This window comes from Chlamydotis macqueenii, chromosome 4 (assembly GCF_036417535.1).
Source record: "Chlamydotis macqueenii isolate bChlMac1 chromosome 4, bChlMac1.mat, whole genome shotgun sequence".
Classification (NCBI taxonomy): domain Eukaryota; kingdom Metazoa; phylum Chordata; class Aves; order Otidiformes; family Otididae; genus Chlamydotis; species Chlamydotis macqueenii.
Window position 1 is genome coordinate 59,460,899 of NC_141559.1, and position 14,362 is coordinate 59,475,260.

Below are 14,362 nucleotides of genomic sequence, written 5' to 3' on the forward strand. Positions count from 1 at the left end.
CCAAATCATTAAGAATCCTGAAGCTTTTATGATTTGTCACTATCAATATATTGATGCTGTAGACATTATGCTCTATATAAGCATGGTATAAACTAGAGAGAAACTGAACAATTTACTTGTGGAGCAAGCAGAGGCAGTCTAATGTAAGCCAGGAGTTTACTAAGATCTTTCCTTCTTTGTTCCAAATCATGTCGGACCCATGTAAGCAGTGCATTCAGTATAGTTTCTTCATTAGGAATATTCATGTCATCACTTGCTAAAAGCTTTGCAATTTCAGTGGCTGGCAGTAATAGAAATTCCTGGTTTCTAATTACTTCCATGAAGTTTTCCTGAAAAAGAAAAATATTTTTAATACAAGTGGCATCATACTTTGAAAGCATTTTATGGAACTCCTACTATATCTTCCCCTCTTTTCCCTCCCTTCACGTCATCTCTCACTTCTGCCAGCAAACACCACTGGACAACTGACCTGGGAGAAAGAAAAAAAAAAAAAAAAAAAAAGTACTGAGTTATTTTGGCTCCTGATCATTTCCCCAACTGTATAATTCAGTCCCACAGACAGATGTGCTGAAACAACTGAAGGTGAAGTGTATGGACAGAAACGAGCAATGTTGTGGGAGTTACCATCTTGGCATTGCAAACTGAAGAAATATTTTCTGAAGTATAGTTATTTTGTTTTGTTTTTTTAAAGTGCAGTTTGTTCCTGTTGACAATGCAGAATACAATGTAAGATGCTTTGTCAAGCAAAGCACACAACATGCTACAACTACTGGGCACACCTGTAACTGTCCTCATTATTGCTAAATTAAATTACGATGTTAAGTTTTCAGAGGAAATAAACAACATTAAGAATTTTATTGTTGATTTTAAATGGATTGTTTTAAGTTTATTTTATTATTTTGTACATTTACACAGCTGATCTGATTGACTGGGGAGCAAAACATAAAAGGAACCCACAATATTGTACACACCTTGCTTTATTAACAATATTTACTTTGATAGTATTCAATTTTCTAATTTCCATTCTGTCATTTCCAGCAACAAATCCTTATTCCAAAATAGTAAAGACACAATAGGTAACATTTCTGACATTGATATACTATTACTTCAAAATACTAGGGACTTAGGCAGAAATAGCAGAAAAGTATGTAGAAATCCAATCAGCACTATGAACAGTGAGAAACCTGAATATAAAAGAAAAGAGTGAGATCGTGTCTATCCTCCTTCCCCACACACCTTTACAAGGCAGAAAAGCAAAGGAAAGTAAAAGCAGTCTATGAATCACAACATGTTATTGTATTTCGGTAGCTCAAAACCCAGTTAACCTCGTACTCTGAACTGAGAATAACTCACTGACAATAAAACAGTACTACAATCAATTTAGTAAATGCCCCATTGATTGCTAGATAGCTAGCCAACAGGATGCTGGTGTTGCTCTGCCATCACATGTACCTCCAAAACACCTGGAGGATAAAGCACATTAGATCCACAGACATGGAAGTTTAACAGGGCCTAAAATCAAAATTAGCTTTATTAGTATCTTGTTCAATGATTTAAAAAGAAAAAATTGCACACTAATGAAAAAACTCTGGATTAGAAGCACATGCACATTTGAAATTTTTAGGTCAAAAAAACGGGGAGAAACTTGGGAGCAGAAGCAGGATCTGCACTGCAAAACAGGTATGAGTTCAGCATATGAAATGGCAACAAAAACATACAGTACAGTTTGGCATTGCATATGCAAAGGACGTAATGACAACAAAGCGAAAAAGGTAACACTTCATTCTTTTTATTGCTTAGTCTAATAATTTCAAAGCTATTCCTCAGTACTCCAAAAATATTAACTAATTAAAGAATGCTGAGCAAAGAGGAAAAAAAACTAATACGGAGTAAACCAGTCTGCCTGACATGAAAGCCATACATAATAAGATGGCTACAAGATGTCTAAGGAGAAAGATCAAAGTAGCTCCCCTCCACAGGTAACTGGAGTTGAAATTAGGAAAAGAATTGAAAGTGTTATCTGTGCACATAACAACTGTATTCCTGGACAGAATTTGGAAAGGATAATTTTACATTTAATATCTAAAAAGCTTTCCTACTAGAGAGATCCAATTGGCTACACAAAAATAGTGCTTCCAAGTGAAAACTGTAATAGGTTAGAAGGGAGGTAGAACTGTCTTTTCGTCTTTAATTTGTTTAACTCTCTGTATTACAAAATTAAAGTTAAGAAAATTAGCAAGTACAGGAATTAAAAACACCGAAAGGAGCATACCAATATTCAGTACCACTACATTTGCACTTCTATTTATTTTACTCTCATATTGAATGTTTGGGAGTAAAATTGAAGCTGAAAACCGATCAAAATTACTTCCGGAGTTTAAACATGCAGTTTACAGAAATTCAGATTTCACTGAGTTCATTTTCTCCACTGTTGTTTTTTTGTTGTTTCTCTGTCCTAGAGAGTATGCAAGCTGCAGTTATGCTTTAGTTTTGCTGAATAAACAGGCAGTGAGCACTGACAAACACAAAAGCCAACACTTACTACCTTAAACTCTCCATAGTGTATCTGGAGCACAGGAAGAGGAAAGGGAAAGCACCTACATGGAAAGTTTCCTTTGTCTCTGAAGGCAGTGACAGGCTGATCTTGCATAAGTCAGTCAGGGATTCTCTTTGGAAAGCTTTTTTACAACCGCATTTCATCACTTCAACAGCTGTTGTGTGTAAAAAGCCTGATTTTCCTTCTTGTTGCTTGCAGACAACTGCTTTCTGATGGGAACAAGTTCAACTTCCTCTTGCTCCCATTCTATTTTTAAAGCAGAGACCTTTTAGAGCATAGTATGAAAGTATTCCAGTGGGAATACAGCCACTCCTTGGCCTACGTCTGGGTTTTTTTATAATCAGAATCTGACAATTCCTCTTCCTGTACAGACAGAGTTTCTGAAGACAAAAAGGAGGAGCCAGTGTATCTCCTAGCATTCTTAACCTCCTCATTAGCCTTTTCTTTCCTTCTTCTTATGGGAACTCTCTGTGGAAGAACAGGATATTTCAGAGAACACATGGTGTGCAGTTTCAGTGCCTTGCTTTTTGGTCCTGAAAGTTGAAAAAAAAAAAAAAAAGAGTTTCCCACTCCCAAAATTAGCTCCTCAAAGAGCTTGGAAACTTTATCAAATGAGTAGCCTGAGGTTTATGAACCAGCTACAGCAGGGACACATAGTCCCCATGCTCAGTGCTGTGCATTGCTCATTCACATAATAATATTAAATTCACCCTTCAGCAACTGCAGAGTGAGTAATACTGATATTCTTAACCACAGGTCTGCCTTGGACTTGATACAAAGCAAAAAAATATTAGCAGTACCTAAAAGATAAGACGTCAGGATGCTTATTTCTAAGTGGCACTCAATCCCCACCATGGGATCTAGTGAGATGGTTAGTCTCCCTGTACACTGTGTCAGAAGGGTTAGAACCTCAGAGAGCATGCATCAGAACATCTGCAGGCTGAGAAGGATGGTGCACTGAGGTGGCCCAACAGGCAGCTCTGACCACAAGGCTCTGCTTAAGCTCTGAACCTGGGCAGCTGAAAAGCAAGAGGTGCTTGACTCTCAGGATCTAAAAGAGAACAAAAAGGGAATGTAATTTTGTCTACTGGCTGCTTTGGTCAGCTGGTCAACTGAGGCATGAATTCGCTAAGAATTGATCTATCTGACCTCCTGGTAAACTAATAGTCAGATGGATGTCAGATAGCAGCTACTTTACTTTTAGTCAGCTGTGACTGCTGTGCTAAGTGATAAACCAACCTAACGTTTTTGTTGTGCCCAGGGTTTGTTTAGAGTACTATTGTAGTCTGACTCCTCTCTGCATAGTTTTTGGATTCCAGAACAGGCTGGTCAGCATGCAGAAACCTATTTAGTCTTCCCAAGGCAGTACGGATCTATTGTGCTAGGCAGAACTTATGGAGCTCGAAAGACAGAAATATCTCGGAATTTCACAGGTGAAAAGAAGCAAATGAGTGTTTTCAAAGTCAGGTGATCATGGACCAGGGTATTTTGGACTACAATTTCAGATATAAGAACATAAAATCCCTGTTTTAGGCACTAACAGAATCTTTGGGTCTGGCCCTTTGTGGACCAAAAAAAAAAAAAAAAATCCCCTTTTTATGCTCGCCCCTACCAAAAGAACAAGGCATCCTGGCTGTTGCAAGAAAAAAAGGCAAATTTTACCTCACTGCTTCCTCCTCCCAAATCATAAACTCCATACTGCAGTGATTTTTTGTTACCCAGCTCCTGCCTTACAAAAGAAAGCAAGTCTTAAGTGTCTCACACTTAAAGACAGTTCTGCAAAATTCCTGGCTTCTATACTTGGCCTCAATCTGTTACTCTGTCCTCTCTCCAAGTTTTTCTTCTTATACACAGCCACTGACTGCACTCAGAAATCATGCAAACTCCAAAATTAAATTTATCTGAATCTTGTAACGTTTGATTACAGCTCACATACTTTTGAAGACTGATGAAAATCCGCATGACTTTTCACTCTGCTTTCAGAGTGGAAAACTGAGCAACAAAGTTTACAAAGCTGTCTACATAGGGACTGACTCAGGCACTATCACACATAATGTTTAGAATGTATGCTTTTTTTTTGGTTGTAATTAATAAAGTTAAAATCTGGCTACTGAAGAAGCTACTGACACTTATCTAAGAACACCTCAGTACTCACCATATATATTTAATGTTCAGGAAATAACAAAGGCTAGCCTTTTCTCCATTTCCCTTTGGTTTACTTTTTTTTTGTGAAAGAGAAGCTATTTGTTTTAATTCAAGGTACACTATCAACTGCTTCAAACAAATATGATGACAAAAGGAGTGCTTCTTTTGACTTTGTGAAGACAGCAAGAAAAATACACAGAAGGTATTTTCTGCGAAAAGGCTTTATGGATTAAAGTAAACAGACACACTACTGGCCACCCTCATAAAATTCCTAAATTTATAACCATATGATCCCAATACTATATATATAACTACAGCAAAACAGGATAACCTTTGTAGAAAAGATACCTTTACCCTGATACATCTCATGATTCTGTCAACTGTATTTTAAATCCCTGATTACAAGATTAAATCCTGATTAAACTGATCACTTCAATTGATTTCATGTTTCACTTAATGCACTCTGAGGATTTTTCAAGCTTTGGTTTGCAGTGTGAAAAAATTGACCTGTTTTGATAATAACCTTAATTATTCTCCTCTGAAAAAACAACTTATCAACTGTCAACACAGTAAGCAATAAAGTAATGCAACACTTAAGTCCTTTTAGCATAACATACATCTACATCTTTAATATGAAGAAGTGCAGCATTCAAATCCTTCTTATTCATTTATTTTTTTAATTGCACTGTATTATGTGATTAAAATCATGCTATAAAATCACGCTAATGCTTTCCAGTGACACTAATGAACATTATTCAGACAGAGCAAGTCTATTAACAGAGGCAGGCCTACTGGGATAACTCACTGATTGGTCCTTCATTTTAACCAAATGCTCATTTCATTTGAATGAATGTAAAGAATTATTTTAATTAAGCAGGTAAGGTGTTTATCAAATTATAGCATGCGTCATAAAAACCTTTAAAACTGAGAAGTTGTTTTAATTGCAGAAAAACAGTTATATGGTAATCTGTTTTCGTCTGTCAAAGGAAAAGAAAAATTCATAAAAAATAATGTATATAAATTAAAATTTAAGTGGTTTATATTATTCATTACCTTCTCCTTCAAGTGCTTTAAAAGAACCAAAACTACATGGAAAAAACAGAAGTACATACTCTATGCAGTATAATCCCCCATTGTTCTATGCTGCCTACTGCAGCATAAAAATAATTTATTGTTTTAGCAAACAATTTATTGTTTAGGTACTACAGGTGTGCTTAACCCTTATGCTCTAATACTTCTTAATGGAAAGAGCATCAAGTTGCTAGCACTTACTACTGTTGAACATTTTCTTTCAAACAGCTTTTAAACAAATGAAATTACTTGGGGATTTATTTTAATCGAAGATTCAATTGGACTATACATTTCTATGCAGTTTCCATAGCAACATTCATTTCAGACGAAAGAAGCCACTTCTCTATTACTCATTATTACTAAAATTCAATTTCATGTCTCTGTTGGAACTAAACAACATTAAGAGAGGCCTTGGGAAGAATCCATCTAGCACAACTAATTAGTTTTGAAAACAGCTTTTTAAAATCCACCTCATTTAAATTTCATCCACGTCAAAGCCTTAAAAGCAACAATTTTGCTACTGAAGTAAACAACGGCCAAAAAACATACGACTATTTTCCTGTGGTCTGAATAAAAGAAAGAAAGGTGCTGTAAAAGAATGGCTTTTAGAAAGCGCACAGCCCCTTTCTGCCACAGTGAGGAATTGCCAGTCAAAACAGTAAGACTATAATCCCTAACATTCATCTTTAAAGATGCCTTAGTTTAACATTTATTACTGTTCTGATCTTAGCAGTCCACTTGTAAGGGACACGACAACAGCACAGACCAAAATATACACTTATTCTGAAAAAGAACAAATAGGTCAGAGGAGGGAGGTTCTCTTTTTGCATACTTTTTGTATTGCTGTCTCGTGCAACATTAATTCTAATATTCCTCAAAGGAATAAAACACATTTATCTTTACTGTTTCATCTGTCTACCTAATTGCGGTCTCCTTATTTTTGTATGTGCGATAATGAATACCAAGAATAGAAACAGGTAACTTCCAATCTGCACACTATTTACTGACCTGTTTTGGTAAATTTCAGTGTGTACAACGATTTAAATAATCAGAGATCCGCTCACTGAGGAAGAACATTAAGGCATATAAAAAAAAAGAACTATTTAAAACTGTTATACACACTAAACTAAGTTATTTCAAGCCAAGAAGAAATTATAATAATAAAGTTTTTAAACCAGCAAAAACTAGGGTGAAAAGAGGGAAAGCCATGGATTTCTAATAGTAATTACAAGACAGAAATTACAGCTCTTGGATCTAAGCCAACAGCTTAACAGCAACGCTATGCCATGCCACACAAGCACGTTAAGTACTATCTCCATTCCCACATCTCTAATGCAGTATCTACACGCCCTCATTCAGGTCCCAAGAGCTTACACAAGCGAAATTTCATCAAGAGAGAAAAATGCCTCACAAAACTGCAAAGAACAGATGAACTTGCCTCAGAGTTAATTCTCCTGCCTTCTTCTGCTGATAACATTACTAAAATATGCTTGAGAGAAGCAAAAGCTGAACATTTTAGATCAAAATAAAAGGATGACTATTAAGAAGATGAAGTTTAATGAAGTTGGCAAGTCTTTCTGTAAATTAACTCTCAAAATATCCTTAGCAAATTTGTAGCTAGCCACATATTGCCTAGCCTGAGATAAAATTGTTTGATGTCATCCTGATATCCCATTACTAAGAAATTAAAGAGCATGCAGAATGTATACTGACGAATGCCCACATTCATACTCTAGGTGTAACTTAGAACCTGATTTATCCAGCTCATTACAAAACAAGAATTCTACACTTTCATTTAGTAATGTGTTATTTTGGACTAGATGATGGCAGCTTGCCCACTGTTAAGTTTGTAGTTTTTGACTGATAGAAATAAGAACAAGCTTTTGAATTATTTTATTGAATGTGTATCACAAAATCCCATTACTGTTACGGGGAACCATTAAAGCTTGCCTATTTCCATCCAACTCTAAATCAGCAACTTTATAGTTATTTTGTCATTTCTCATCAGGGGAACATATGTGCATTCTTGCTTGGAAAATGATCAAGGCTTTCTGGGTGAAAAACATTAGTATTTTATTCGGGTAAACATTCTGTATTTTCCTTACTAAAAAAAGCAGATGAGACTTCAAATAACAACATACCATAGTGTAATTGTGAGCCACCTTGTGCAAGTCAGTGCAACCCTGTGCATCAGCAAAAGATCGGATTCCAAGGCAATTGGATGGATGAAGCTGCTTCATTAGGAATTTACAGCATGCTTCTACAACCTGAGACAGCTGAAGAAGGCAAGCTGTAGACAACAGGCACTCAATGTTATCTTCTTTTAACTCAAGGCGACCTAGTAACATTAAAAAGCAGATCACATAATTTTGCTCTTATGTGTTAAATTCCCTAAAACTCAGAGGGAACAGCATTATTTACAGATTACATGACAGAATATAAGGCTTAGCAAACATCACCTTCAGCATCAGATAATCAGCTTTTCAAAATTAGTACCTATAATGATGTAAGGAAAGGGAATCTTAATAAGATTCCTTTTTTGTCAATCATGATACATTTAAAATATTCATGTAATTTGTTAACTAATAGAACATAGTATTATCAGAGAAACTATATCCTACCAAGTTGCCTCAGGTAACAGCAATGATGATTTCTTTTTATTTATTTGTAAGGAATTAAATAATGTGAATAATTTCTAAAAAGCACTTGAAATCTAGTGATGGAATATATAATGCTCATAGGAGGACACTTCATTAGATGAAATTCCCATTTGCATTCTAATTACCTGTATATGCATATTGAACCAGAGCCCACAATGCATTTGGCTCCACACCTTCCATCTTGATTTCTTCCTGTCTTGCTTCCCTTACGTCATTAGTGAACATTGCCGCAAAGTAGTCCGAAACAGAGGACAGAACCAATCTGAGTTCATTGTGCAGGAGAAAAGGAGAGAGACAAAGAGAGGAAAAGAAAATTTAGTCAGCCTGATGTTTGTTAATTTATGATTCACTACTTTGCCCTTTGAAGAAACACTGGGAAAAACATTTTAAAATTGACAAACTGCTCCATGCTCTAGTTCCCCTCTATGAATAATGAAGTACTGGTACTGAATCTACATTTGCTGCTGAAGTAAATGAATTACCCTTTCAAAGCTCAATGACTTTTAATAGCCAATACAGAAACAACCCACAAAAACACATAAATTGGAAATGGAATATAAATACACATTATAGAAATAGAAAAAAATCAAATTTACTTCCATTTATATTATGTCAGTTACTTTTTTAAAAGTGGAAGAATGACTCACTATTTTTTCAAAGTGCTATAAAATGCTTTTACTCTTGGTGGATACATGCATTAATTTACTAATACTGATAACAGAACTAGGCACAGTAAACATGGAGATGGTACATACAGAGTAATCTCTTTTGTGGGTATGTATTTAGCCTTTTGTTAACAATTCTGATTATTTTAAGATACTGAGTAAGGAAAGATGTTACAGAGCAACAGACATTTCTTTGGAGAATTTTGATGTCTCAGTATGTGTTCACAGGACTAGGGTGAAAGAGAAAGGAAATAATGTGGAGTAGGAGTATTCAACCCATAGTTCTGTTGTATGAAACCTACCATAACTATTCACGAGGTCTGCTGGTATCTTCCCTAAGACACTTCCAGGAACAGCCTTATGGTTGTCATGCTCCGATTTTGGATGAGAGGAAGGCCCCCTTGCGTTCCAGCTGACCTCAGATGAGTCTGGGAGGCTAGGGGCGGTTAGACCAACCTCTCACACACCGGACCATGGTTTTGCTCGTATTCTTGGGAACGGAATTAAGACTCAAAATGGAGTCAAGCGCCAGGTAACTTTATTAACCCGACAAGAAGTTTGTAAATGCAAGAGAAAAGAGAGAAAGAAAGGAAAGAGGGAAAAGAATTTCAGTTGCAATAGCTACCACCACGGAGCTGCGGCGTCCCGACAGTGCAGTTCACTCTGTGGGGGAATGATCCGTCCAATGTTGATCGTTTTGATGTTGATTCTGTCGGTGTTGATTCCGTCGATGTGTATTCCCTTTTTATGTTCGTGTACTCATTGTATTCCAAGAGCTGGTTTTCCTAGCCACAGCCCTCACCTGGCGGTGATATGTATGCCCATTACTGTCCCTGGGTGCATGCCGGGGGCGGGGGGGGGAGGTTGGGGGCGGATAGGGCTAAATTTCTCAGAATCAACTCTGCATTCAGGTTCTTGCAAGATAACGGGAAGACTCTAGTCCTATGGTGTAACTGAAGTTCCATTGTTTGGGTGGCGGTTTGATGTTTCGACAATGCTGAGACAAATATTTGACACAGTCTTTTACAATGGTTTGGATCAATTTTTGTGCTGCAGCAGTTCACTGTTGCCTTGCTCACAGGGAATTAAAATATAAATACACTTGCATATGTACTGAGCTATACAAACAGCAAGCCCAAGAATCAACCCTACTGCAAAAACACTACACAGTCTATCCGCATACATTCAATGAATTTAATACTTCACAAAACATCAGCTTATTTTGTGCTGAATCATTGTATTGCCTTCTTAAGGTGACAGAGGTCAGGAACCACAAAACAGAGTAAAATTAATTGAAAATGTGAGCACTAGTGCTTAGGAGTAAGTCTAAACATGTATTAACGGGGAGGATTTGCAGGTACATACACAAGTCAAACTATAGAGAACTGTCTCTTAGTTAATTAACTGCAAAGGAATAAATTGTTGAGTAATTTCAACTACTTATTTCTTGCTGATTTTCTGACCACTGACCATTTGGTCAGGTCTACAGCAGGGTAATCCTTTTTTTTTTTGTAGTTGCTGAGGCAACAGAGATGTATAGAATTATAAAATCATAGAATGGTTAGAGTTGGAAGGTACCATCAAAGGTCAGCTAGTCCAACCCCCCTGCAAGGAGCAGGGACATCCCCAACTAGATCAGGTTGCTCAGAGCCTCATCCAGCCTGACCTTGAATGTTTCCAGGGATGGGGCTTCCACCACCTCTCTGGGCAACCTGTGCCAGTGTTCTACAACCCTCATTGTAAAAAATTTTTTCCTAATATCCAATCTAAATCTACCTCTCTCTATTTTAAAACCATTACCCCTCGTCCTATCACAACAGGCCCTACTGAACAGCCTCTCCCCATCTTTCCTGTAGGCCCCCTTGAGGTACTGGAAGACTGCTATAAGGTCTCCCCAGAGCCTCCTCTTCTCCAGGCTGAACAGCCCCAACTCTCTCAGCCTGTCCTCATAGGAAAGGTGCTCCAGCCCTCTGATCATCTTTGTGGCTCTCCTCTGGACCCTCTCCAACAGGTCCATGTCCTTCTTGTGTTGGGGACTCCAGAACTGGACGCAGTACTCCAGGTGGGGTCTCACCAGGGCAGAGTAGAGGGGGAGAATGACCTCCCTCGACCTGCTGGCCACACTCCTCTTGATGCAGTCCAGGATGTGTTTGGCCTTCTGGGCCGCAAGGGCACATTGCCAGCTCATGTTGAGCTTCTCGTCCACCAGCACTCCCAAGTCCTTCTCCTCACGGCTGCTCTCAATCCATTCTCTGCCCAGCCTGTATTTGTGCCTGGGATTGCCATGACCCAGGTGCAGGACCTTGCACTTGGCCTGGTTGGACTTCATGAGATTGGCACAGGCCCACCTCTCCAGCCTGTCAAGGTCCCTCTGGATGGCATCCCTCCCTTCCAGCGTGTCGACGGCACCACACAACTTGGTGTCATCAGTGAACTTGCTGAGGGTGCACTCTATCCCACTGTCCATGTCACCGACAAAGATGTTGAACAGGGCTGGGCCCAACACGGACCCCTGAGGAATGCCACTCGTGACTGGTCTCCACTTGGACATCGAGCCGTTGACCACCGCTCTCTGAGTGCGGCCATCCAGTCAACTCCTTATCCACCGAGTGGTCCGTCCATCAAACCCATGTCTCTCTAGTTTAGAGAGAAGGATGTCATGTGGGACAGTGTGAAAAGCTTTGCACAAGTCCAGGTAGATGATATCTGTTGCTCATCCCTTGTCCACCGATGCTGTCACCCCGTCATAGAAGGCCACCAAATTGGTCAGGCACGATCTGCCCTTGGTGAAGCCATGCTGGCTGTCACCAACCACCTCCTTGCTCTCCATGTGCCTTAGCGTGGTTTCCAGGAGAACCTGCTCCATGACCGTGCCAGGCACAGAGGTGAGGCTGACCGGCCTGTAGTTGCTCGGGTCCTCCTTGTTCCCCTTTTTAAAAATAGGGGTTATGTTCCCTCTCTTCCAGTCATCGGGGACCTCACCAGACTGCCACAACTTCTCAAATACAATGGTCAGTGGCTTGGCAACTTCATCCACCAGTTCCCTGAGGACCCGCAGATGGATCTCATGAGGTCCCATGGACTTGTGCACCTTCAAGTTCCTCAGATGTTCCCAAACCTGCTCTTTGAGTACAGTGGGCGGTTCTTCATCCTCACAGTCCCTGCTTGTGCCTTCCACAGCTTGGGTGGTGAGACAAGAGCCCTTATCGGTGAAGGCTGAGGCAAAAAAGTCATTGAGTACCTCAGCCTTCTCTGTGCCCCGGGTAACCAGGACACCGGTTTTCTTCCAGAGGGGGCCTACATTCTCCTTGGACTTTCTTTTGTCCCCTTCATACCTGTAGAAGCTTTTCTTGTTGCTTTTTATATCCCTGGCCAGATTCAATTCCGTCAGGGCTTTAGCCTTCCTCACCCGATCCCTGGCCACTTGCACAGCCTTTTTGTAGACCTCCCAGGCTACCTGTCTCCATTTCCACCCTCTATAGGTTTTCCTCTTCACTTTCAGTTGGTCCAGGAGCTCCTTGCTCATCCACGCGGGCCTCCTGGCCTTTTTGCCGGACTTGTTCTTCGTCATGATGCACCTCTGCTGAGCTTGGAGGAGGTGCTCCTTGAATGTGGACCAACTTTCCTGGGCCCCTCTTCCCTCCAGGGCTCCCTCCCATGGCACTTTGCCCATCAGGTCCCTGAAGAGGCTGAAGTCTGCCTTCTTGAAGTCTAGGGCTGAGAGCTTGCTGTGTAGTTTCCTTGCTGCCCCGTGGATCTTGAACTCCACTGTGTCGTGGTCGCTGCAGCCAAGGCTGTTTCACATCCTGTTGGTGAGCTCAAGGTCGAGCATGGCACCCCTCCTTGTCGGCTCCTCTATCGCCTGCAGGAGGAAGTTATTGTCCATGTGTTCCAGGAGCCTCCTGGAGTGCCTGTGCCCTGCCGTGTTGTCTCTCCAACAGACGTCAGGGTGGTTGAAGTCCCCCAAGAGGACCGGGGCTTGTGACCGTGAGGCTGCTCCTATCTGGCTACAGAGCGCCTGGTCTGCTCTGTCCTCTTGGCCAGGCGGTGTTAAGAGCATACAGGGAAAAGATTAATTTTATTTTAACATGTTATATGACTGAAGTGAAGTTTTGTAATGAGTTCTGTTCTTTTAATAACATACTGTTCTTGAAATATGAGATTAATTCTGTGGCTGACTTGCTGAGAAAAATTAGAACATTCTGCCAGGGTAGTGCCCAGGCATCACTTCTAGGCATTTTAATCTCAGGTTTAACAATACCTGCAGTTGAATGAAAATACTACCTTCTAGAGATCTGTAGAAGTTTAGTGAAATTAGAGGGTACATTCATATAAGTATCAAGGGAGAGTATCTGCAACTGCTTTTGATGCTAGAAGGAGATTACAAAATCAGATTTACATGTACAAAACAGGGGTTTCTCATTGGAAAGGAAAGTGTGTAGATTGACAGATTTGAATAACCCAAGTATCTCTGCAGGTCCAATTCAGAATTTAAAAAAAAAAAAAAGCAAAACAATCAACTTAAAATATTCACCTCTGTCAATACTGACTTGAATTTCTACACATAATAGAATTTGAAAAAGAAAGGTTTCTGCAATAGGAAACAGAACCTAAAACCTAATCTTAAGACAGTTTTGAGGTGGGGTTTTTTTTGCTGTTCTTTCTTTTTTCTTCCCCTTAACAGTGTAACTAGCTTAGTTAGCTGTACTATTATTTAGAAAATGGTCAGACTGTACATATCTTAGCAACAACTGTTGAAGAAATGCCAGATAACCACCCAAGGCTCCAGACAAACACTTTCTACCAGCTGTATGATACCAGCAAATGTCTCCCTGTAATTTCCAGTCTCAAAGTCCTCCAAAATAAATTATTAGAAATCAAAAATGCAATCCATTTACTATTTTTGCAAACTTGTGTTCAGATTCGTGAGAAGTGCTTCACAGTGTTAAGTGCTTTCCAGAGGGTGACTTACATGGGCTGAAACAGGATGTGCAGCCCAGGAGCAAATTAATACAAGTAATAACCCAACACATAAATTATACTTATAAGAATTTTATGATAATTGTAGCCAAGAAGTACATGCACAATGAAAAATCTTAGAGTGGGTATCCACACTTCTCTCAATTAAACTAGTTTAGGAAAAAAGTTCTTTCCAAGAAAGAAAGGAGATTAAAAGATAGAGTGACAATTCACCAAGGTGACACTGAGCTAGCATAAAAGAAAACAAAGGCAGACTTCCAGCCAGCTGGCCTTTTCTTGTCCTA

At 39.5% G+C, this 14,362-nt stretch overlaps 1 protein-coding gene across 7 annotated transcripts in view; it reads right to left on the reverse strand.

Moving 5' to 3' along the window:
- KLHL5 (kelch like family member 5) overlaps window positions 1–14,362 on the reverse strand; it is a 65,710-nt gene that overhangs the window by 16,174 nt on the left and 35,174 nt on the right. For all 7 annotated transcript variants that reach the window (XM_086746625.1, XM_086746626.1, XM_086746623.1 and 4 more), the window contains 3 exons: window positions 8,559–8,695; window positions 7,915–8,111; window positions 117–329 (listed from right to left, as the gene is read on the reverse strand). In XM_086746625.1, the coding sequence (XP_086602751.1) occupies window positions 117–329; window positions 7,915–8,111; window positions 8,559–8,695 (547 nt within the window). The remainder of the gene's footprint in view (window positions 1–116; window positions 330–7,914; window positions 8,112–8,558; window positions 8,696–14,362) is intronic.